Source organism: Rhipicephalus microplus, chromosome 8 (genome assembly GCF_043290135.1).
Source record: "Rhipicephalus microplus isolate Deutch F79 chromosome 8, USDA_Rmic, whole genome shotgun sequence".
Taxonomy (NCBI): Eukaryota; Metazoa; Arthropoda; class Arachnida; order Ixodida; family Ixodidae; genus Rhipicephalus; species Rhipicephalus microplus.
This window is the reverse complement of record NC_134707.1, coordinates 4,121,495-4,146,504: the sequence shown is the minus strand read 5'-3', so window position 1 is coordinate 4,146,504 and position 25,010 is coordinate 4,121,495. Positions and strand designations below refer to the sequence as shown.

Below are 25,010 nucleotides of genomic sequence, written 5' to 3'. Positions count from 1 at the left end.
ACTGAAAAGCGTCGCTGCATTCTTGGGTGGCACGCTTGCAATGTCAGCCGGTTATACCGATCGACGGCAGCGCCAAATGGGATCGCTTGACGAAGGCATTGGGGGTATAATTCGAGGAGGAAATTGTAATTCGTTCAGCGGTTGATTATACGAGACGCTACCGCACAAGGTGCCCGCAGAAGTGTACAGTCTTCTGCGTGGTCTAGCTCTCGCCTTCGTATTCCTGGCAGGTGCCCCGCGGCACGGAGGAAAAAATGCCCCCGACGGACGGCTTTCTCCCTCCTCTTCTTACCCCAAGGCCATTGCGATACGCGTGGAGCCGGGAGAAACGAAGACGAAGCAAACATCTACCACGTCACATGGCCTTCCGTTTTCTCGGTGATTTACATGCTTCGCATGTAGCGTGTGCTATTGGTCCACTCTATATATTATACAAATACTGCTTAATGAATGTGCAGCGAAGTGCGCTCGGTATGGCTCGAGCAAAGTAAGTTTCAAGTTTATGTTACGAGAATAGCGACACTGGATGGCACTACCAGTCCAAGTTGTTATCGTGTAATCGCGTGGCGCGGTTGGGAGCGCGCGGTGGTGAAACGCCTTCGCCCGCGAGTTGACCGCCGACGCACGGGGGGCCGGCACGTCGTCTCGCTATCTTATCGCGTATGGTCTGAGCCGCTTCAATTGCCCCAGGGTTCCCATCATTCCAGACACAGCGGGCGACAGGGCGCAAGTGTAGACGGGCCACTTTCGCACGGTGCTCCCTCGAGTGCGTCGCGTGGAGGAAGAGGTCGCCAACGAACTTTTTGTGCGGAGCACGCTGAGCGTCGTCAGCTATGTACGACAAGGTCTTGGTCATCGGAAACGGTGGCCGCGAGCACGCCATCGTGTGGAAGCTCGCGCAGTCGCCCCGCATCCAGACCATCTACGTTGCGCCCGGAAACGCCGGCACCAGCACCGAATCCAAGGCTGTCAACGTCGACATCGACGTGAAGAGCAACAAGTCGGTCGTCGACTGGTGCAAAGCGAATGGCATCGCCCTCGTGGCCATCGGCCCGGAGGAGTATTTGTGTCGCGGACTCGCCGATGACCTCGAAGCGGCCGGTGTCAAATGTTTCGGCCCCAGCGCCAAGGCAGCAGAAATCGAAGCTAGCAAAGCGTTCTCCAAGGATTTCATGGCCAAACATGGCATCCCGACAGCGCAGTACCAGAACTTCGAGAATGCGGAGAGTGCCAAAACGTACATCCGAAACGCCGACTTCCCGGCTCTCGTCGTCAAGGCAAGTGGCCTGGCCGCCGGCAAAGGGGTCATTGTCGCTGCTGATAAGACGGAAGCCATTGCTGCCATCGACACTATCATGAAAGACAAGGTCCTCGGATCCGCCGGGGACACCGTCGTTGTCGAGGAGCTGCTCGACGGTGATGAGATCTCCGTTTTGGTCTTTTCGGATGGTGTCAACTACTCCATCATGCCGGCAGTCCAGGACCACAAGAGGCTCAAAGATGGTGACCAGGGTCCTAACACCGGTGGGATGGGGGCGTACTGCCCTTGCCCACTCGTTTCGGATCAAGTAATGGAGCAGATCAGAGTAGAGGTCGTGCAGAGAACCCTGGATAGCATGCTCAAAGATGGAAGAAAGTTTGTAGGCGTTCTCTTTGTAGGAATCATGCTCACTAAGTCCGGGCCCAAGGTTCTGGAGTTCAACTGTAGATTTGGAGACCCCGAAACAGAATCTGTATTGCCTTTGCTTGAGTCCGACCTTTATGAGACAATGCTTGCTTGCACTGAAGGCAACCTTCCACGAGCTCTTCCAATCTGGAAGAAGAACTTGTATGCTGTTGGTGTTGTCCTTGCCAGTGGTGGCTACCCTCAAAGCTATCCAAAAGGCAAGATCATTACAGGCCTTGAGAAAGCCAGGGAACATGGCGTGCAGATATTTCATGCTGGCACCGCGAAGAGCGAAAATCACATTGTGACATCTGGTGGACGTGTAATGGTCTGCCTTGCTACTCACACTGACCTTCGTACTGCGAAGCAGCTTGCTCAGCTTGGTGCAGAGATTGTGCACTTTGAAGGAAAGTTCTTCCGGCATGATATTGCCTTTAGGGCCATTGGTCGTGTGTCCAAGAAAGACCCGCTGACATACTCGATGTCTGGAGTGGACATTGCAGCTGGTGATCGTCTGGTAAAAAGCATCACTGCACTGACCGATTCGACCAAACGACCTGGTACAATGGGATCGATTGGTGGATTCGGAGGACTGTTTGACTTGAAAGCTGCAGGCTATACAGATCCTATTCTTGTTTCGGGTACTGATGGTGTTGGCACAAAATTGAAAATTGCTCAGAGCTTTCACTTCCATGACACTATTGGTATTGACCTTGTGGCCATGTGTGTAAATGACATTCTAGCCCAGGGTGCGGAGCCCCTGTTTTTTCTGGATTACTTTGCCTGTGGTAAGCTGGACCCTGGTGTTGCCAAGCAAGTGATTGCTGGAATTGCTGAAGGTTGCAGGCAGGCCAAGTGCTCGTTGATAGGTGGTGAAACAGCTGAAATGCCAGGAATGTATGCCATTGGTGACTATGATTTGGCTGGATTTTCTGTTGGAGCTGTGGAAAGAGACAGAGTCCTCCCTAGAAGTGACATCAAGGACGGGGATGTCATCATTGGATTTCCATCATCGGGAATCCACAGCAATGGCTACAGCTTGGTGCGCAAAGTGGTGGAGCGTGCGGGTCTCCGTTACGGCGACCGTGCACCTTTTGAAGAATCGAAAAGGCTTGGTGAAGTGCTGCTGACTCCTACAAAGATTTACATTAAGATGCTACTCAATGCTGTAAAGAAAGGATACATCAAAGCCCTCGCTCACATCACTGGTGGTGGCCTCACTGAAAACATACCGAGGGTTTTGCCACCTGGCTACGGCGCATTTTTAGATTGCAACAATTGGGCAATTCAGCCAGTGTTCAAGTGGATTGCCAATGAAGGCAACATTGGCGATGAGGAAATGCTGAGAACATTCAACTGTGGCATTGGTATGGTTGCTATTGCATCACCGTCAGATGCTCAAGCCATCATCGATGAGTCAGAAGGACAAGGGCGTATTGTTGGACAGATCTTGGCCATTGAAGAAGGCTCTCCAAAGGTTAATGTTAGAAATTTTCAGGAATCTCTTAACACTCGTGCTGACAAAATTGTGAAGAGAAAGTTCGGGGTGCTCATTTCAGGGTCGGGGACAAATCTTCAGGCTCTTATTGATCACATCGAAAACATGAAAGGGCGAAGTGCAGCTGAAATTGTCCTTGTTATCTCAAACGTGGATGGTGTGGAAGGCCTTCGTAGGGCTCAGAGAGCTGGAATCCCAACCAAGGTCATCAGCCACAAGGGTTACAAAGTGAGGGCCGAGTATGACATGAAGTTGCATGAAGCACTGACAGCAGCAGGGGTGGAATTCATCATCTTAGCAGGTTTTATGAGGATCATTACAGCAGAGTTCATTAACAAGTGGCCTGGCAGGATAATCAACATCCACCCATCTTTGCTGCCTTCCTTCAAAGGACATGATGCTCACAAACAAGTTTTGGCTGCTGGGGTGAAGATCACAGGCTGCACGGTCCACTTCGTGGTGCCTGAAATTGATTCAGGGGCAATAATTGCCCAGGGAGCAACAACTGTGGAGCTAGACGACACTGAGGAAACGTTGCAAGAGCGTGTGAAGAAGGTTGAGCATAGAGTTTTCCCAGAAGCTATGGAAATGGTGGCACAAGGCAAGGTTTTCCTTCAACCTGATGGCAAGATTGTTTTCTCTAGAAATGACTGAAATTGTATGTGCTTTGCGAGTCTAGTACATAAAATGTATGAATTAAATGGATTTGTATTAAATGGTGTGTGTATATGCTTGCAGATTAGCACAGCTTTGTCTGCCGAACACCTATATCTGGTTCCAACACTAAGTTGCGAACTTCATTTTACTGAGAAATGCTATTATTTGAGTTGGTTTCATCCACCGCACACCATTAATGCAATGACAGTTTAACTTGACCTTCTCTTCCCTGTAGCACTATATTTAAGTGATAATGGAGGAATAAACGGATTTGCCCTTAAATTGTGTTAGCTGGGACAAGAAGCCACACGAGCTCCAAGGGCATGTTAGAGCAGCAAACTCGGTAAGTTTCAGCTTTATTAGCGTTACATGTTGACCTGCTATGACCTTACGTAATTGTATTTTACCGTGTCAATTAGCCGCGAAAAATTGTACTTTACCGTGTCGATTAGCAGCGAAATATTGTATTTTACCGTGTCAATTAGCAGCGAAAAAAAAAAAAGGTTGGAATCACCTTAATTTGGCTGTATACCTTTCAATCATTACTGGATCACAAGGTCAGGACATCGAATTAAAGGAGCGGATAAAGGAGGGTCACGCTTGCAGCGGTGGTTAATGGTTTTGAGTGTATTAAAACAATGTAGGGTTTACAGATTCAAAGGTCGCTGGTTCGACCTCATGCCTGGGGTATTCCTACGCAATGCTGATGATGATGGTGGCACCCCTTGTTTGCGACAGGGAGCGAGATGGTGGATGTTCCAAGCTCCACTCGCCTTGAATATTTTCTTAGGAGGCTTTATATTACTGTGCGGCGGGGATGTCTTTCAAGAATTCAAATCATATCTCAATCTTGACGACATCTTCATTTTAGCGCTAAAGGGCCTATCACATGAGAGACAGCAGCTAAACTGACGATGTCGTCATGTATAGACAAAATAGTCCAGCAATAAATGCTTTTCAAGCATATCTCAGTCTTACAATCTCATTTCTTTCTGTCGCAATGTTCTTTTTTAAGCGTGTAACCCCCCTCCCCGACAACATCGCTTGCAATCCTGTTCAGTTTCGTTTTCAGCCAACCCTGAATCTCCCAGAAGAGGGCGTCCGTGGCCGAGCGTGCTTCTATTTGTTTGGATTTGTGGTGTACGCGATTGGGACGTTTTTCCACTCCCCTGTGCTTTAATTTATAGGGAACACAGTTTACCAAAATTGGCACTGCGATGTCATCTCAACGGCTGGTGAGAAAAGCGTCGCACGCTGGTAGTTGGTACACCGATTCGGGTAAGACGAACTGGGGCACGCGTGCCCTTTGAACGAGCACAGCTGTTCCTACAAAGGCTTTTGTTTCCTTAAGTGCGCATTTCTTGGTACATTAGGTAATTCATTCATTGTATACTGGAAGAGTGAGTGGCGTAAGCATTAATACAGTGGTTTTCATGTCGACCGCTTTGCTAGCTACTTGTGTTCTGCGTTTTAAAACGGAAATGCTGCCGTGGTTATCTGAAAGTTGGAAACTCCTCGCGACGTCGATTTGACAGCTTCCGCGTAATGCCGTAGCTCAATTATTACTTTGCTGCAAGAATGACCAGTATACTGTTTTGGGTTCGCACGCGAGGAATGTATCCTGTTAGTTGGAAGGGTGCAGCCTTTTCTTTATTTACAGTCAATGGTATGGTATAGTGTGTTTCATTTACACCTGACAGAACCTCATTGAGGGGTTCGCGCGTGCTCTCTATAGTCGGAGTCTCGCAAAGTACTAGATGCGAAGTAAGAAAGAAAATGCATCTCGGGAAAATTGGGCATCAACTCTTGGAAGTTTCAACTCAACGTTATCGCCTACAGGTCTCGGCGTTGTTATTCTTCCGTGGCGTCTTGCTGCTGCTGTTTCGTGCCTATTTAGATGCACAGTGTTATATGATCGCTTGTGACAAACTGGTATGCGAACGTGGCTTTGTGAGCCTCGTCGTCATGTTCCAGATCCCTGTCTTCTCCTCACTTGATCAAATAGTGCTGCTATAAGATTTGTGGCTTGCGTGCTTTATTATTGCAAACGCTTCTTATTGCTCTAGGAAGCTTGAACGCGCTCCAAGATTCCTCTAGTCTTGCTAAATAATCTGATATCACCCTATTTATATGAAGGACTTCCTGTTTTGGTTTCTTGGCTCAGAGTCAGACAGTGATGTCACTGTGTACAAAGCTTGAACGCATGGGGTCGCAAAACTGTGATGTATGTGATGCTGCATCGTCTGCTCTCACACACGTGACCAATCATCTGGATGCGTTTGAAGAATTCCCCAAATTTTTTAATACAGAATATTAGTGCATACAGAATTCTGGTATTCGCAGAGATCTTTGCAAAGTACTGGTTTACTGGATGATGGTGTCAACATCTTGTGGAATTTTGTGCAACCACAATTAGAGGAGCATTAGTTTTCGCTGAGTGACTGTGGAAAAAAATATTAAAATGGCAATAAATTCGAACTATGCCGCTGCTGAGAGTTCATATCAGCAGAGAAGTAAAATACACTAAATTTCTATGAAAATTTCATGCTTGCCTTGCTCATCTTAACAGTGCCAAGTGACCTCACCTGTCCTGTCTCATGTTTATGGATACTGTAACCTGGTATGCTAAAGCAAAGAAGTATGCAAACATATCTAAAGTGACTTCCCAGGTTTGTGTGACGATGAGAATCACTTTGTAAAATGCGAGAAAGTTTAGCTATTTTGGCGACACATTGAGAAAAAAAGGAGCACGGGTTCGTAGCTAATGCCCCCTTGGCTGCCTGGTGCTGCTGAACTTGAATCACCACTCATTGCGCGACATTAAAGCCGTCCAACATGACCAAAACTATTGCTGCACTTCCTACGCCGTGGCTTCGTTTGTCGTGCTAGCGATAGGTCATTATTGCGAGAATGAGCATTTGGACCCACTTTAGAATCGAGTTAAAGTATATCTAAATCCTTGCTTTGTTCAGCACTTTATGCTGAGCACCCATGCATACAGAGGAAGCCTACAGCAGGCTTTTTATAGAGTTTAGTTTATTTACCACTTACATTTGTACAGTAAGTGGCTGGGACAGAGGAAAAAAGCTGTATAAAACAGCTTGACAAAGCCCCATATCTTTTTATAGCTTTTTATAGCTGTTTGTACATTCATTTTAAAGGCTTATTAACTGCACTGTTGAACGCAAATGAAAACGAGTGAAAAACAGTGCATGTGCGTCTTGTATTCGTCTAGCCTCTAGGCCAACTTAGTGCCTTGTTCGTATGTATTCATCATGAGCATTCCTTCAAGAGAAAGGTGGACAATAAAGTGAATCGCAGAACAAACAAGGTTTGGCTATATCATTATTTATATAAAGAAAGTGGCACCTAGGCAACTCACGGGATGAGAAAAACGGCTAAGCAACGGTCAATTAGAGCATCAGAAAGGATACCAATATATACCGAGGATGACAAATAGGAAGGTGAATCGAGTAAACTGGGAAGCTAACAGGTCAAAAATGGATTTAGCTCATGCAAGCTTAGGTAGGTGGGTGATCATTGAGAGAGGCCTTTGTCCTGCATTGGAGACAAGATATGATGATGATGAGGCATGTCTATGTTCTGCTCTTCAAGTCCAAGCAAGCTGACTTCCAATATAAATGGGCTTTTTTCGTGCACAGCATTTATGTTTGTTTGGCTAGTGAGTTACATGAAAGTGCTATTTTGCTGTGCAAATATTTAAGAACTGCAGAAAAAAAAGGAGTCAAGGGGGGGGGGAGGCGAAAGCAAGAACAAGCGAGACTTACTACTGTGAAAGACCGGTTGTCAGTGCTGTTCCTTTATCACTGTTTTTTTATTATTGTTGGTGTTTCAATAATTAATCTCTAAGTAGCCTGGCAAGTGAACAAGAATTCAGCATTGGCAGCCAGCCCTTAGAATTTGCAGAAGAGTGAGTATATCTAGGCCAGTCACCAACAGGGGAGTCTACAGGCGCAATTCACCAAAGGGTTAAAATTAACTGAAGCACGTATGGCTCCCGCATCGTGGCTGGCAAGATATTAGGTCTTTAAAGAGAGCAGTGTACAGCCATTGCACTTTATAAATATATTGAAATATGGGGCAAAAAAAAAAAACAGGTCGGGTAACAAAGAAATGAAAGAATTGAAAAATTACTAGGGATGCAATGGAACGTGAAATGATGAGAGTAACATTAAGAGATCTTAGGATGACAGATTGTGTCAGGCAACAAAAGGATTGGCAGGCCCGTAGCCAGGACTTTTTCTTTCCAGGATGATGGGGGAGGGCACTTCCTAGAGGCCTGGGAAAAGCATCTGTTTTCATTTTTTTTTTTTTGGTAAAACATCTTCTTCCGTAAAAATTTCATAGGAGGGTGCGACCTAAGGCTCGCCTCTGGCTATAGATCTGGGGGTTAATAGTGTCCTAGTTGACAATAAGGCAGAAAAAAAGAAAAGCATGTGAAAGGGCTGTGCAATGCATAGGACAGGCAACCAATGGTCAGTGAGATCAATGGAATGGTTGCCGAGAAATGGTAAATACAGGAGAAGATGGCAGTGAATTATACCTGTGTCACACGGGCCTTTTTAATCATGATCAGGGCGATGCGGACCACTTTTCTTGATCACGATCAACTTTATGACCGCTGTTACATGGCCCAAGCTAATCCGGTTCGAAGTTGCATCAGATTCAATGTACCAGGTGGCGTTTTCATACTGTAAAACTTCACTGACAACTCTGCCTAGGATTTTTTTATGGAGCTATTTATCAGCAATGTTATTATTGCAAAAACTGCTCGAACGTCAAAAACTTTGCTTGCCATTACAAAAGTAATTTCATTAATCAATCATTCGATAGAGATACACTTACGTGTATTGCTGTGTGATATTCTTAACTTTTCCTTTATTTCTGATGGCTCCTTCTCATAGTCGTCCAGTGGCAGCGAAGCGTCAATCTTTTTGTACCCGCCAGAGTTTTACTTCTGCCGCCTTAAGTCTTCCAGTCGCTCGAGTTGTCTATTACTGTAAAGGTCTGTTCATTCGACCACGAAGTGTACGTACGTTGCGAGGTAGTCGAAAGACTTGCGACACTCACAATCGGTTTGCTTCGAGGTGCTCCAACAGCTCAAATTGTGCGAGAGTTGAACTAAGCGAGGAAGGCAATGATCATGTGCTTGTCCTCTGCTTTTCCCGTAACTACATGCTGCCGATACGAATCTTAAAATTTTATTATTTCAGATATTGCTTCTATTTGAAAAGTTTATAATTAGCTTTTTTTAACGATCTAGCTGATTTAAAGTGTTTTTATTGAACTATGCTTGATTTCCTTGTTTATTGTGCTTTTAACAAGCTAATTTCAAGTGTTTTCATTGAACTATGCTTGAATTTCGTTTATTGTGCTTTTAACAAGCTCGGCCAGGGGGTGCAGACGACAGCGAAATGGCTATCTCTCATATAGATCGCGATGTGTGGATCATGATAGTCTTGATCCTGATCACGCCTGATCGTGATTAAAAGTGACCATGTAGCAGCACTTAATCTGGATCGTAGTTAATCTGAATCGACACTGATCACAATTAAAAGTGCCCATGTGACACCGGTATTAGTTTGAGCGATGAAATTTAAAAAATTTGCTGGCATAAAATTTAATGGAACCCAATAGATAGCGGTATTGGAGATCATGCCACAAGTCTGGCCAATGATGAGGATGATGATGGTAATAATTTTTGTTCGTCTTTCAGCACGTGAATTAAGGTATCAGCTTGAAAACTGGCTCTCGGCTGTTGGGCCACCAACATTTGGACCAGCAAGGGCAATTATAGCGCCGTAAGTAAAGTCCTGTTTGATGTCTTCATTCTTATTGAGCAATTCAGCTCCTGTTCAGCAAAGAACATTGACGTAAACATGTGCGTTTCTGTCGCAGGCATGCTGGCTACCAGTACTGTGGTGCCTGTGCCGCGCATGCCTACAAGCAAGTCGATCCTACTGCTGTGTGGGTATCTTTGCTTCTCATTTGTGCTTTACTAAACTGGCCTGCACTCGTAGACTAAAACTTGGTGTGCCTCTGTCCAGGTAAAGTGCTGTATGAGTAGACCGTGAGAGATAAAGGCGTACTAATGCCAGCTTTCGAAGCTGTGTTAGGGCTGGGCATTCTTCTTCACTACATATCATACAGATCTCCTGTACACATTTACCTTTCTGAGCAAGTGCAAAGGTCAGTAAATTCTGATAGAATGTTTTATTTTTTGTTGTTGGAAGGCATGCAGTTTTGATATTGTGAACCTACAGACATCAAAACTATCGAGACGTCATGCAGCACTCTTGTGACGTCATGCTACAGTGTCAATTCTGGTGCCTTCACATACCAGTATTGCTAGTTGTGACGATTTCAAATACCAAAGCACTCAAAATGTCCGCTTGTGCATCACCAACAGAGCCATGCAGCAGAGCGGCCGCGGAAGCGTCGTGATATCTCGTGCAAGCACGGGATGACAGGTTCACACTGGGTCGTGACATTAGGGTACAGTAAGAACATGAACTAGCTTTTAGAAACATGACATAATTAATGGTAATCAATTTTTTAGGTCATACCAGTTCATTTTCTGGGCTTCTGAGGGCTTGTTCTTTTGTTTGATGCTGAAGAAGTGAAAAATTTTAAAATTTTTGTGATAGTATCACTTTAATAAATGCTTGCATCTGGGCCGGTTGGTAAAAAACTTCTGTAACTAACGTAGCACTGCAAAGTTGAAACAGAGCACGAAGGGAGTGCAGACGACGAAGTGCTTCTTTTTCAACTGATTTAAGAAAACAAAACTCTCAGGAGGAGTGAAAATTAAAAATAGCTTGTGCTCCTTCAAGTTGAGGGTTTTCAGGAGTACACCGATGTTTCTTGCAACTATGCCCTTTCAGTTCTAAACAAAGGTCTGAGACCTCGGACCTGTAGAAAAAATACAGCCACGTCTCAAAGTGCTCCGAATAATCTTTATAGTAGCTTTGTTCCTGAAGTTCCTTGAGGGACAACAAAGAGGACAAGTCAGTTTAGATTAATAAATTGTGCTGTGAAAACTATAGTGTTTTTAACTTCACTATTATAAATTTGATAATGTTACGGGTAACTTATTTAATAAATTAAATACGATGCACTGTGCTCGGCGAACAAGATGGCGACAGTTCATCAACAACCAGCCACCAACGTCGTCTTTCCCTTTCTTGAAGACAGGCTGTGCCGGCTGTTGCGTATCATAACCCCCCGGCGGTAGAAGCACCGTCTCGGTGCTTGAGCAACTCGGATGCGGTAGAAGGAGGGTGATAAGGCTTGAGTCGAGCTATGTGCACGATGTCACTCGAAGGTGACGATGATGACGTTGAATCGGCTGGAACGATCTCGTATGTAACGTCAGTCACCTGGCGAACGACGCGGTATGGTCCAGTGTAGTGTGACAGCAGTTTTTCAGAAAGCCCTACACGCCGAGTGGGGGATCAGAGGAGGACAAGGGAACCCGGTGAAATGTGCACGTTTCGATGATGGGAATCGTAGAGCTGTCTTTGGTGCTCCTGTGAAGCCTGCAGGCGGCTGCGGGCGAGTTGGCGTGCGTGGTCGGCTCGCGCGATGGCTTCGCCGGCATACTCAGTGACCGAGGGCAGCAAGGTGTCAAATGGTAGGGCGGGTTCTCGGCCGTATAGAAGATAGAATGGTGAATAGCCGGCAGTGTCGTGACGTGACGAATTATATGCGAACGTCACAAATGGCAAATGAACGTCCCAGTCCTGGTGGTCGGTCGCTACGTATTTAGAAAGCATGTCGGTTATGGTGCGATTGAGGCGCTCCGTAAGACCGTTCATTTGCGGATGGTACGAAGTGGCAAACTTGTGCTTGGCAGAGCAAGAGCGCAGGATTTCATCAACGACAGCTGATAGGAAGGTCCGGCCCCGGTCAGTGAGAAATTGGCGTGGAGCTCCGTGTACTAAAATAATATCATATACCAGAAAGTCCGCCACATCGGTTGCGCAACTCGTCGGAAGTGCTCGTGCGATAGCGTACCGTGTCGCATAGTCAGTGGCGACAGCGATTCATTTGTTGCCTGAGCTGGAGATCGGGAATGGGCCAAGCAGGTCGAGGCCAACTCTAAAAAAAGGTTCAATGGGAGTGTCGATCGGCTGAAGGAATCCAGCTGGTAGGGAAGATGGCTTTTTGCGGTGCTGGCAGGGCTCACAAGCGGTGACGTAGCGTCGAACAGAGCGGGCAAGACCAGGCCAAAAGAAACGATGACGTACACGGTCGTATGTACGAGAGACGCCCAAGAGGCCCGCCAAAGGAGCATCATGAAGTTGGTTGAGAACAGTCGCACGAAGGTGTGCTGGTATGACAGGGAGCAAGTCATGGCCATATGAATCGAGGTTACGTGATAAAGGATGCCGTCTTCTACCAGGAACGTTTGTAGAGATGCGTCGCGAAGCATTGACTCAAGCTTGTCAATGATGGTTCGCAGGGAAGCATCCCGGCGTTGTTCGTGGCCAAGGTTGAGTAGCTGCGTCACAGACAGAAGGTCTGGAAAGGTGTCAGTGTGGGCAGCCTCTTCCACAGGGTAGCGTGATAAACAATCAGCATCTTGATGTGACCGCCCTGTTTTGTAAGTTACGGTGAACGTGTATTCTTGTAATTGTAGGGACCAACGAGCGAGTAGTGCTGTGGGATCCTTGAGTGAGGCCAGCCAGCAGAGCGCGTGGTGGTCGGTGACTACCCGGAATGGACGCCTATATAAGTATGGGCGAAACTTGGCGACTGCCCACACAAGAGCGAGACACTCACGTTCCGTGATTGAATAGTTGCGCTCAGCTGTAGATAGCAGGCGGCTTGCATATGCTATAACACGGTCATGTCTGCGTTGATGTTGCATTAGCACTAGCGTCAGTGCGAACCTCGGTTGGAGCTGATAGATCGAAATGGGCTAAAATCGGCGGTGTTGTAAGGAGCGTCGTGAGCTGGGAAAAAGATGAGGCTTGATCAGCGCCCCAGAAAAACGGGGTGTCCTTCTTCAGGAGGTTTGTGAGTGGGCGTGCAATGATGGCGAAGTCCTTAACAAACCGTCGAAAGTAGGGGCACAAGCCCACAAAACTGCGAACGTCCTTTGTTGACTTCGGAACAGGAAAGTCCGTGACGGGGCGAATTTTCTCGGGATCCGGGCAGACTCCTGCGGCATCGACGATGTGGTCAAGTACGGTTATTTGATGACGAGCAAAGTGGCATTTCGACGAGTTCAGTTGAAGTCCGGCTCGACGAAAAACTTGAAGAATCGCCGATAAACGCTTGAGATGGGAGTCGAATGTGGGCGAGAAAACGATAACGTCGTCTAAATAACATAAGCAGGTTGACCATTTAAACCCTTGGAGCAATGAGTCCATCATTCTTTCGAATGTGGCCGGCGCATTGCACAGACCAAAGGGCATAACTTTGAAGGGATAAAGCCCATTAGGAGTGACGAATGCGGTCTTCTTACGGTCCATCTCATCCACAGCGATCTGCCAATAGCCAGATCGAAGGTCGATAGTGGAAAAATACGTAGCACCGTAAAGGCAGTCTAAGGCATTGTCGATTCTAGGCAATGGATAAACATCTTTCTTCGTAATTTTGTTGAGATGCCTACAATCTACACAAAAGCGCCATGTTCCATCCTTCTTTCTGATCAGGACGACAGGAGAAGCCCAGGGGCTACAAGAGGGTTCGATTATGTCTTTTGCAAGCATCTTTTCGACTTCCTATTGTATGACTGTGCGCTCGGACGCGCAAACACGGTATGGACGTCGGTGAATGGGACTCGCGTCACCAGTATTGATGCGATGAGTAACAACACTCGTTCGGCTTAAAGCCGTGCTGGCGAGGTCGAAAATGTCACTATAGGACACCAGGACGTGACAAAGGGCTTTCGCTTGATCAGAAGTGAGGTCTGATGGTACCATGTGGTCAACGTCGACGCCTGATGAACGTGATAGAGTTGGTTCATGGTCTGAGGTGCAGCAATCATCCACTCTGAAGGGTTCAACCGTATGGTCTTGTAGAGCAGTAATTTCGGCCAGGGAGATACCTTGTGGAAGAATTTTGGCAGTGAGGGCAAAATGGACAATAGGAAGGCATGTGCGGTTTTCAACGATTGTCAAAATGGTGTGCGGAACAGCGACACCATGCGTAAGCATCACGGCATGAATTGGTGCCACCATGTAATCGCCGTCAGGTACAGGTAGTGTAGAGAAGAGGTCGATATGTGTGACACAGGCGGAAGGCGTGCGAAATCAATGCAGCAAAGGCGACTTTGGGGTGGGTTGGTCAGATCAGAAAGTAGAGGCATTTCAAGGTCAAGACAGCCGGCTGAACAATCTATAAGGGCCGAGTGAGCGGTTAGAAAATCCATGCCTAGAATTACTTCATGGGGGCAATTTTCTATAACAGTGAAAAGAACAGCAGTGCTTCTATCGGCGATAGTCACACGGGCAGAGCACATGCCAATAATCGCGGCAGTTCCCCCGTCGGCGACTCGAACGGCTCGGTTCAAGGCGGGTGTGACAACTTTCTTTAGGCGGCGACGAAGAGCAGCACTCATTATGGACACATGTGCGCCGGTATCGATCAACGCCCGCACAGGTACATTGTCTAAAGTAACGTTCAACAGATTCCGGGTGGTCGGTAATGTTAGACGAAGATTTCTTGTAGAGGTCGTCGTCAATGCAGCTTCACCTCCAGAAGCTGCACTGCCTAGTTTTCCGGTCGGGGGCGCTGCGAATTGGTCGGAGAGGCAGGACGGCGTTGTGGGGGCGAACGAGATTGACGGTGAGCAGGGGATGGTGAGCGGGCGTAGCGAGGTCTCGTCAAAGGTGCGGCAGAATCAGAGGATGTGGTCGGCATAGGGGAATCAAAATCAAATGTTGAGGACGACTGATGGTCAAAAGTGGCCTGGGTAGGAGGCCCATAGCGTGCCCACGGAGCCCAGTGATTGCGGCAGTGGCGAGCAATATGACCGACATGTCGGCAGTTGAAGCATATGGACTTGTCGTCCAGTGTACGCCATTCGGACAAATTGCGCTGTCGAGAGTAGTTAGAACCAAAACGAGGAGCGGAGGGACGACGATAAAAAGGCTCGGCAGAGTAGACTGGTTGAATGGGGTGTAGGCCGATGTTCGATAATTCTTGACGAACGATGGCTTGTATCAGTGAGATAGTGGTCGGTGAAGGATCAGGCGATGGAAATGGAGTAGCTACTGGTTGGGCTGCCTCGACCTCACGACGAATGATGCGGGTGAGGTTGTCACATCGGGGAACTGGGCGGACGGAGTCATCACAAGAGGAAGTAGCAGCTGTGTTCGGCAGGCGCGTGATGCCGTGGGCGACGCGGCGGGCTTTAGCCTGTTCTAGACGGCGGCATTCTGTCAGGATCGTGTCGATGCTCGTGACATTATTAAAAACCAGCAGGTTGAAGGCATCGTCAGCAATCCCTTTGAGAACGTGATTAACTTTTTCTTCTTCTGACATGCGCTGGTCGACCTTGCTACAAAACGCCAAGACGTCAAGAATGTATGAGACATACGATTCAGTAGACGTCTGAGCGCGAGTGGTGAGAGTCTTCTTGGCAGCAAGCTGACGACCAGATGAATCGCCGAAAAGATCACGGATCTTCGATTTGAAAAGATCCCAGCTTGTGGTTTCGGCTTCGTTGGTTTCGAACCATGTCCGCGGCGTGCTGTCGAGGTAGAACACAACATTGGCGAGCATGAGCGTGGGATCCCAGCGGTGGGTTGCACTGACTCACTCGTACCGGTGCAGCCAGGAGTCAACGTCGATGGTGCCGTCAGCGGAGAAAGTTCCAGGATCCCGCAGGGGTGGCAGGGTGACGTAGGTTGTCGACTCGGATCAAGAGATCGGTGGGGATGAGGCACTGGCAGTTGAAGTAGCCGAAGAGGCCCCGGTGTTGCGACCGCTGCGCGTCTCCATCAAGGTACGGGAGTTGTCCACCTCCACCAATAATGTTACAGGTAACTTATTTAATAAATTAAATACGATGCACCGTGCTCGGCGAACAAGATGGCAACAGTTCATCAACAACCAGCCACCACCGTCGTCTTTCTCTTTCTTGCAGACAGGCTGTGCCGGCTGTTGCGTATCAATAAGAAGAAAAAATGTCAAAATTAAAATTGTGAATTTCTTGCTGAAATTTCTGCGCGGACATCACATATTTCAAACTGAATTTTTTTGTATTTTGGCAACATTGGCTTCGTGAATCTTCATAAAACTTGGTATGTTAGGTATATGGCCGCTCAGGGGATAATCTACTTCGTCTTTACCAATTGGGATCCATGTAGGGCCTGGTCAACACACTCTTAACGTAAGGCCTTGGAAAGGTGAATTCAGGATGGCCTCGATACCTGCATTTACTTTTGTTGTCCTTTCTATACTTGCCATACATGTTGCGGCAGGCATGATGATGATAGAACTCGGACATCCTACATTAATAATACACGAAAAGATATTTTTGCTCTTTAGTGTCGCTTTAGGGCTTCAGAGGTCATCAAATCATGACTCATGTATGGATCATGTGGGAGCGGCCCATTGCAGCGTTTTGATACTCGCTCTGGCTCACTCGAAATTCTCTCTTGGGGTGTTACTCATGACAACTGATGTAGCAGTAGTATAGCCGATGGTTTCGAGGTGCATGGCATTGCGTATCTTTCCGGAGTTAGTAGCATTGCAAATTTTGGCAGAAGAGATCGTGAGTGCCCAGTGCATCTAAATTCTCAAACTTGGTCAAGGGCCCTTCAAGGTGTTAACAAACAGATGAGAAATTGTCATGTTGCAGTTAGATGAAGTTAATACGGGACAAAAAGACCCTTCTGGCCTATTAATGCTCTAGCTATTTGCTCCTATGTAGCCCTTCTTAGCATTTCTGAAAAAAAAAAAAAAAAATGTCACAGGAGCGTGTTTGTTCGACGAGGGATACTTAACTCACCGTGCTTGACTTATTCTGCAAACTCGGCTTGAAAAAAAAAAATTGCATGGCTATGCTATATAATTGGCGCCTTTGTTCGATAAATAAATAAAACATTTCTGTTTGCTTTCCTGTCATAGACACAAACCACACGTATTTCTTTGAAAGTTTAAATTTTCTCAAAGGTTATTGTGCCTATATTTACTATTTTGGGTGCCAAAACTATTTTCCTCACTTATTTTTGGTGCATTAAACTCGCTTCTTTAGTGCCTATAAATCTGGCCTCTACTAATTACAATTAATTACAGAAACATACACTAAAAATGACTTCATTTTTTGTAATGTAATATTGAGAGCCTTAGAATTACGGTATGTGATCTTAAGCATCATTATCCGCACCTGATAGTGATATGTAGGCCTTGCTTTGTGCTGAAGGTCAACGTGTGTAACTTTCAGGCGACGTGTCTTCATCCTGGGACCTTCCCATCATGCTCGAATCGGAGGATGTGGTCTTTCCCCAGCCAAAACCTACAGAACACCATTATATGATCTCACCATAAATCATGAAGGTGCGTACATTCGGATAGTGTTCGCGTGATTTTATGGTTTCATTTGGAATCCTGAGTTGGATGGGTGAACTGAATGGCGAACAGTGCAAGGGGGCATGGGAGGGAGACATGCACATCACAGACCCCATTTGACTCGTTGAAAGCACTGCTCCTTGACCTTGGCATTGTCTCTTTGAAAAAGCTCACACTAATTGTTTTGTCGGTAAATTAGGGCTTCGTGAGCAGTGGTACAGAGGTTTTTGCATCAGTGTGCTGATTGTGAATTTCAATGCTATTTGATTAACCTGTAATTGGCGTGTGTTTGTGTTTGCAGTTTATGAAGAACTTTACGAGACAGGTGCATTTGAAGAGGTATCGATTCATGTTGATGAGAATGAGCACAGTCTAGAAATGCACCTGCCGTACATAGCGAAGGTCATGGAAAAGTGAGTACACTAAGACCGACTGTCATCCCACTGCATCTCTTGCTTTCCTGGATGTGACAACTCTATTAGAACTACAGTATAGATTTCTTATGGTGGCTTTGTCTGCTGTATACTTTCTTTTTAATTGAATTTTTAAGTATAGAATTCATGATGATCAAAAAAAAAGGAACCTTGCTAGTGATCTTAGAGATATGGCAGTCTGTCTGAAAAATCTGTCGCAGGAAATGTGGCCTCTTCTAAGAGAGAGTGATATTGAGGGCCTAACATGGCTTTATTACAAAGCAAGTCATCAAAAATAACTAAACTAAAAGATTTACAAAAAGGTCCAAATATATAGGAGAAAAGAAATTAATGCAAAGTAGGAAAGATATAAACCTGAGGAAGTAAACACATATTGCTTACACACTATGCCGCAACTTGCATGCGAGTTTGTGTAAAACTTTTTTTTCATTGTCTGACATAATCAATGCAACATACATTTAATGCATGTTGAAGAGGTCAGGGCAGGTGCATTCATGATTTTTAAATACTTATATGTTTGACCCACCTTGGGGTGTGGAATTTTAGGCCCCTATACAGCCACGTAACAGAACCATAGTTGACATATTTAACACACCATCGCAAACGACAGATCATTGCTATTTTATCGTCATTTCTCATGGCACCCTTAGAAAAATTAAAAATGAAACGTCGCACTTGATTTCCTCCTCTATTATTAAACTTATGATGGTAAAATTTGCTATGGAGTTTTCAGAGTACACATTATCGATCTGAACAAGTTCATTCTTTTACTTTAGTGTAACTTGAGCAAATACAGCAAAAGCTCATTAATTTGAAGTGACGCCCTAGTCTCGGCCCAGCTCTATGAAGGAAACAACCGATAATTCGCAGGTGTCAGTATCCACAAATTCGAATTGGGAGCCCCTGCCTTTCATCACTCCTTGCAAAAGTCAACCCAGAGTCATCACAATGCATTCCGAAACCACATTAAATCAAATTTACTAGAAGTGACAACAAAACAGCAGCATTTCTTCAATGGGACCGGCGGCTGGCCTAGTTGAATTACATTTAGAAGGAGATGCCCTCTGCACGGCCGCCTGGATCGGGCGTGCGGCGGGGTCGGGCGGTGCTCTCCGGCTGTTAGCCCCGAGAACGAACGATGGCGTCACTGTGGTAGCAAGAATTTGGACGCTCCAGTGAAGTTTTGAAGTTCTAGGGCAAGCAGCAAACGACGCTCGTGGAGTTGCGACAGAAGAAGTGCAGGCAAATGCAAATTACTGATTAGTTTTACTTTTAATTCAGTTAACTCTTCTAATTGAATGAACATACTTTGGAGCATAACTAGTGTCGTATATTTTGTCATTAAGGCTCACTGCCTACATAGATGTGATTCTCTGCATGCTTCTGGCACATCACTTTCTTTTCGATTAATTCTGTTTGTTGTTATAGCACCATGAACTTAATTCACAAAATCACCTACCATAAACATGTAGTGTTCCCTAATTCACAATAATGTAGCCGGGGATGGCCTCTTTGGGCTCAGCTCACGCAGTGTGGCGCGATGTTCGTTCATTCTAGCACTTGCCTTCTAATTCGAACTCTGCTTCATTGGAACATTTTCATAGTCTCCTTCAAGCTCAAAGTAATGAGCTTATACAGTGTAAGGTGCAAGTAATGAAGGTATCTTTAATTTGATGTGCCTTTGTTTTTAACGTTTTCTTTTTTTGGCTGTGGTTAATGATGCTGATGATGTTGGTTGTTTTGCTGTCATGTTGAATGTTTCCGTTGTTTGTACTTTCTTTTTCATATGAAACTAGCCAGGAGTTCACCATCGTGCCCATCATTGTGGGATCACTGAGTCCTGAGAATGAGGCTTTCTACGGCCGACTGCTGAGCAAGTACCTTGCTGACGCAGACAACCTTTTCGTCATATCCTCAGACTTCTGCCACTGGGGTCAGTTATCATCTGCTCAACCGGTCTTTGAAACAGGGCTCTGTTTTGCGTGAAATATTTGGAATGGTGTACTCCACCTGACATACGTTAACCCTTTCAGACTCCACCTGCGAGGAACTGTCGATAAATGTGTCGAATCCATACGACCTTATTTCAAGGCATTCATTATTTTGGAGAAGAGCACCAAGTGATGTTGAACCTTTCAAGAACGATTCATCATTTTTTTGCAGCAAAAATAATGTCTTAATATGTTAACTCATCCATGTTATAGCTACTAATTTTGATTAAACTGTAAATAAATATTAGTTTATCCTGAAGTCATTTAAGCTCTGTTTGGCATAAATAAAGTGAAGTATCAGGCCAAAAATAAAGCGCAAGTTCATTTTTGGTAATGCCCATTTTGAGGAAGCAAAATCATGCTTCCGTCATGGCTAGCAGGATGTGGCATGTTGAACGACTCATTGAACGTGCCTTCTGAAAAGTGATCATATGCTACAGAACACAGCAAAATGAAGTTAGATAGAGAAAAATGTAGTATGCGGGAGGTTCAATTCATCTAAAGCTCGATATATCTCGCTCTTTGTTAACCCTAATTGATACAAATGGCTATAACAAGTGGTGCATACAACTGTGTACATATAATGTCTCAAAGGCTTAAACACAGGTGCGGAAATGTAAAAGCATAGAGTTGTGCTCTGCGGTTCATCAAGAAACAGTGTGAGAGACAAAGCCTTTATCCCCGAAGAGAAGAATCGTTGGGCTGAGCTAGAGTACACACATGCTCCGACCTGCTACTACTTGCTGAAAGGAACGATACACGGCAACTTAGCCAGGAATTGCTCTTAGGAATTATCATGACCAAATAGGCAGTGTGGAATGATATTCAGAAGGCATAAAACCTTACCTCCAGCACTTTATTGCATCCAAACAGTTTTTCTTCAGAAGTTTGGGTTGCCACTTGGTGAAGTGAGGTTGACGTTGTTCAGCACATGAGAATATAACAGTTCCTAATTATTTTACCTAGAATATGTCTAATTTTATTATGTTGGCATTTTTTATCAGACGGGTGTTTTTTCACTTTTCAAGCTGCTATAAAAGTAGTAGTTTTTTGCAGCGTAATGCCAGTTGTGTTGTTGCACTGTGTATGCTATTAGTAAAGTACAAGCTTTACAGATATGAGTAGTCTGTTCCACATTGTTTCTGCTGCTTTATTGTTCTTAAATTTTTTCTCATATAACTTTCAGGGGCTAGGTTTCACTATCAGTTCTACGACAAGTCCTGGGGCAACATCCATCAGTCCATTGAAAAGCTGGACAAGCAGGTGGGTGCTCACAGCCGTATTTCAATAATGGCTTACTAACAAAAAATTTAGGCATTTCAATTCATGAAATGAACCTCTTTATAACAAAGTTGCATCTTACAAAAAAAATAAATTTCTTATATCTGAAAATTCATCATAAAGGTTTGTTACTAACACTACATGTTTTGCAAGACTATTTGTCATTTACTTTATTACAACAAGTATTTTATTATATCTGGGTATGTTATGTCGAGGTTTGAGTGTACGCATATTTAAAAATATTAAATGAAGTTTTTTGTTAGTTTAGCTGGTCAGAGGTTGGTCAAGACATGGGCAGCCATTCAATTCGTGATATTTGTGAAGAGGTCATTCTAGAAATAAAGAATTTAGAATACAGTGGGCAACATGGAGGGTGATGCATTAGAAGTTGGCCCTGAAGGAGGGCTCCTTGACAATGATGATGATGATGTTAGTTTTATTTTATGTCGGTATATACAAAAGTGTTAGGTTTTTTTTTTGTGTGTGTGCGAGAACCTTGGGGCCTGCTTCCTTCTAGTTTTGAAAACTAAGTGTGCACCGAACTCCCATGCACGTAGGCTACATTCGAAAGTGAGTCAGTTTCGAACCGGGATTCGACTCGCAAATGTTCAACATATTTATTATACCTATTGTTATGAGAATTTGGAGTATCTGCAATTGTTGCATTAAACACAGTTTTGATTCCAGATTATTGCGATATGCTGATTTATTTTCCTACTTTCTCGTTTTTGTAAGAGTCTTGCTGCTCGAAAGACACATGAAATATTTCGTTTTTCAAGAACTGCACATTATATTGGAAAATAGTTGCGTATTTGAGGTTAGAACACTGATATATACAAACTCTAGAAATGTCATCAAAATCAATCTAGAAATAAAAAACATTATGTGCCATTTCCCCTGTTAAAACTATAAAAATTGTGCCTGCATTAGACTCTGGGACACTGTCATGGTTTAGTGTTTATTGCAGATTAGTGTGTTCATATCAGTTTGTTTAAAGTGAGCATGTTGTGTTACGTGCCACATGTAAGCTCATCTGTGGAAGTACACTACCATATCGTTTGTGTATTTTCACCCTGTTGTGTGCACATATTTTTTTCCCAGGGGATGAGCATAATCGAGGGGCTTTCTCCAACTGCGTTCACCGCGTACCTCAAGAAGTATGGAAACACCATCTGCGGCCGTCATCCCATTGGGGTCCTGCTTAATGTAAGCTGGCATGACAAGCACCAGTATCTCTTTCACATTTGAAACAAAATCAGGGCAATGTGGGCGGTTGCAGCACCTTAAATCTGGTAATCAAGGAATGTTGCAACAGCTGCGCCAATTCGATACAATTCCTGATTGTTGCACCGAGCTCCACCAACACCGTTAAATTTGCTGAAATCGCGCCACGCTGCACCAGAAGACCCAGCCGGCCGCAGAATTATTTTCAGGTGCGCTGATTTTGGCGAGAAATGTAGGCCACGTCAGCCACCTGCAGCTTGCGCCATCAATTAAAGCCTGCAGATCTGAACAATAGTGCCTAGAATATACTTAAAATATTCTAGACATCCGCCCTACGCTCACGAGACGCGATCGACCAGATAAAGTAACAACACTGCGTGCCCATTGGTCCTCTGACTGCAGCGAATACCTATCGGTGGGACGATGAAACTTAGACAAAAATTTGTAGCTCTAGCCACTAACACTTCACGAGAAATGTGAATGTTCTAGCCTGAAAATGCAGCTATGGCTTGTTGAGAACTAAAGCTTGAAATGTATGCCGCCTTTTTCTCGCGCGAACAAGGGCAACGTGCCGTGAATGCCGGCGTTGCCAGCGACCACATTGATTGCCTTTGCAGTGGCACATAAAACATTTTTGTCTTGAAGTTCCGTCGTCCCTGCCACGGTCCTTGGTAATAGATATCCGGTAGCGTCGCTGGACAAACAGGCATGCGCTGTGGTTACTTTACCTGGTCGAATGCGCCTGGCAAGGGAGCTGAAGTGGCACCTAATCGGACGGTTACAAAAAAAAGAGGGTGGGAAGTGGGGTGGTGGTGTAGCAATTAGAAAATTTCTTGGCTTTGGTTCTAATGCTGCTTGAGCTACCTTAGCTGCAATTCACCGGTGCCCTGCAAAAAAGCGTATTGAGATTTAGAAGGGGTTGTTAGCACTAGCGGGACACTGCACATTTTGCTCAGTTACTCATGCGTTTGTATGAGGCATAATTCCGAGTACCAGTGTAATTACCGACGTCTAAATAAGTTCCTGGCAATCATTTGAAGCAGTGTATCACATTTCTGCTTCCGTAAAAAACAAGCTGAATTGTGGGCCAGTTTTTTCTTTTTCGCCACCCCTAGTTCACGGTTTTACGAATCTCCCAAATTTCAAGTTCGCAAACTTGGTAGATTGATAGTTAAGTTCGCAGAGCCTATCACTATATTTAATAGGCGCAGCAAATGCTATAATGAACTTTATGATTGTTTGCTCAGCGGGGTAATTCAAAGTACTGCTGTAATTGAAATAGCAGTGCTCATGTTCACACTGCATGATTTAGGTGATGTTGAATGGTTTATACATATTTTGTTTTTAAATGTAAGCCTCCTTCATTATACTGCTCCAAATTTGGTATTTCATGATAAAAAATGCATGTTTTTCTCCCGTAACCCGCTGCAAATTTGGAATTTAGGGCTCCAAAAGTAACATATTGTTGCACCGAAAATTGCTCCAAATTGTAGTGCGGCTGTTGCACCCCTGCCTATTGTCATACCTTGGCTTTGGACATATTGTCTGCAGTGACTTTTCTTGTCAGACTTTTCATTGTGTCTTGGTTCTGTGATATAACACCACAGTGTGGCTTCTCAACCTTACTGCCACATTAATTCATACCTTATCCCTTTGTGACATGCATTATGATCGTCATATTTTTCTTTTTGAAAGATATCCAGCATTATATTTTAGACATCCACTAGCACAAAAAAGGACCTGATGGGACGAGGGCTGTTGTGTGAAGTTTACATAACTTGACGCCAAGATTCTCAAGACAAAGTATAATGCTGGTGAGAGTGTAAATGAATTATAGTCTATATCACAGCAATTGATTGTAATTGTAAAGTATGTAATTGCCAAACTATTCTAGTGTCAGTCATGCTATATTTTTTTATAAACGAAATTCATTGAGCCACTCAAATTACACGCTGTAGTTATCTTCTGGCAGTGAAAATTTTTGGAAATTAAAAACATTTCAGAATTCCTGCCAAAAGAGCTGCATGTCCAATGCGTCATTAAACATGGCACTGCTGTGTGTAGTAAAACATTTTACCCATAAGTGATACAAAGGAATTTCAGACAACAAGAATGCTCAATTTATCATCAGCTCAGTGTTTGCAGTCTTTTCATTGCCATTAGGGCTCAGGAATGGCAAAAGTAAGTTGCATTTTTAAACAAGGACGCTGTATTGCAAAGGATTACGGGGCCCGTTGCACCTTTCACTAGAAAGAGGGTGACCTCTGTCGATTACTGCAGGTAAACAGGTGGTGCGCTTCATTGCCGTTTCCGACTGTTGTCATGGTTTACGCTTGTGCAATTTTTTTTTTATGGAGTTTAAAAGTGGCGTGTAACACTGATAGCTATTGGTGTAGCAAGCCATCATGTGAATGTGATGAGACAAGCTCAGGTGCACCTGTTCTTTTTTATATTATTTCAACATACTGCAGGCTTTCACGGCTCATGCAGGAGGGGATACAAAAAATACATAAAAAAGTGTAAACAAAATACATACATGAAGTAACAAGAAAATAGATACATTGTCAACAAATCATAATTCAAACTGGGCACACTGTATTAAGTTCATGAATGACTGAATGGTGTTACTATACACAACATTACTGTCTATCCTGTTCTAGTGGTGAATAGCTCACGAAAAACAGGAATGTTTATGAGCTTTGTAACTTGAC

The 25,010-nt window shown here is 44.7% G+C and overlaps 2 protein-coding genes across 3 annotated transcripts in view; both read left to right on the top strand.

The window, feature by feature from the left end:
* Positions 1 to 25,010, top strand: part of LOC119163964 (protein MEMO1) — a 29,750-nt gene that overhangs the window by 1,648 nt on the left and 3,092 nt on the right. The window contains exons 1-8 of one of the 2 annotated variants that reach the window (XM_037416053.2): positions 4,919 to 5,099; positions 9,559 to 9,643; positions 9,741 to 9,809; positions 17,245 to 17,357; positions 17,671 to 17,782; positions 19,600 to 19,736; positions 20,981 to 21,057; positions 22,177 to 22,281. In XM_037416053.2, the coding sequence (XP_037271950.2) occupies positions 5,039 to 5,099; positions 9,559 to 9,643; positions 9,741 to 9,809; positions 17,245 to 17,357; positions 17,671 to 17,782; positions 19,600 to 19,736; positions 20,981 to 21,057; positions 22,177 to 22,281 (759 nt within the window). In that variant the 5' untranslated portion in view covers positions 4,919 to 5,038. Of the gene's footprint in view, positions 1 to 4,918; positions 5,100 to 9,558; positions 9,644 to 9,740; positions 9,810 to 17,244; positions 17,358 to 17,670; positions 17,783 to 19,599; positions 19,737 to 20,980; positions 21,058 to 22,176; positions 22,282 to 25,010 lie in introns of those variants that run through there. The other variant, XM_075870796.1, reaches the window with a different exon arrangement.
* Gart (trifunctional purine biosynthetic protein adenosine-3 Gart) lies at positions 685 to 3,880 on the top strand. The gene has a single exon (XM_037416054.2). It carries the CDS (start codon positions 834 to 836, stop codon positions 3,816 to 3,818), a length of 2,985 nt encoding a protein of 994 aa, XP_037271951.2. The 5' UTR covers positions 685 to 833; the 3' UTR covers positions 3,819 to 3,880.

Excerpts from the sequence above, each read along its gene's own strand:
- Gart (XM_037416054.2), top strand. The coding sequence starts at position 834 with ATGTACGACAAGGTCTTGGTCATCGGAAACGGTGGCCGCGAGCACGCC.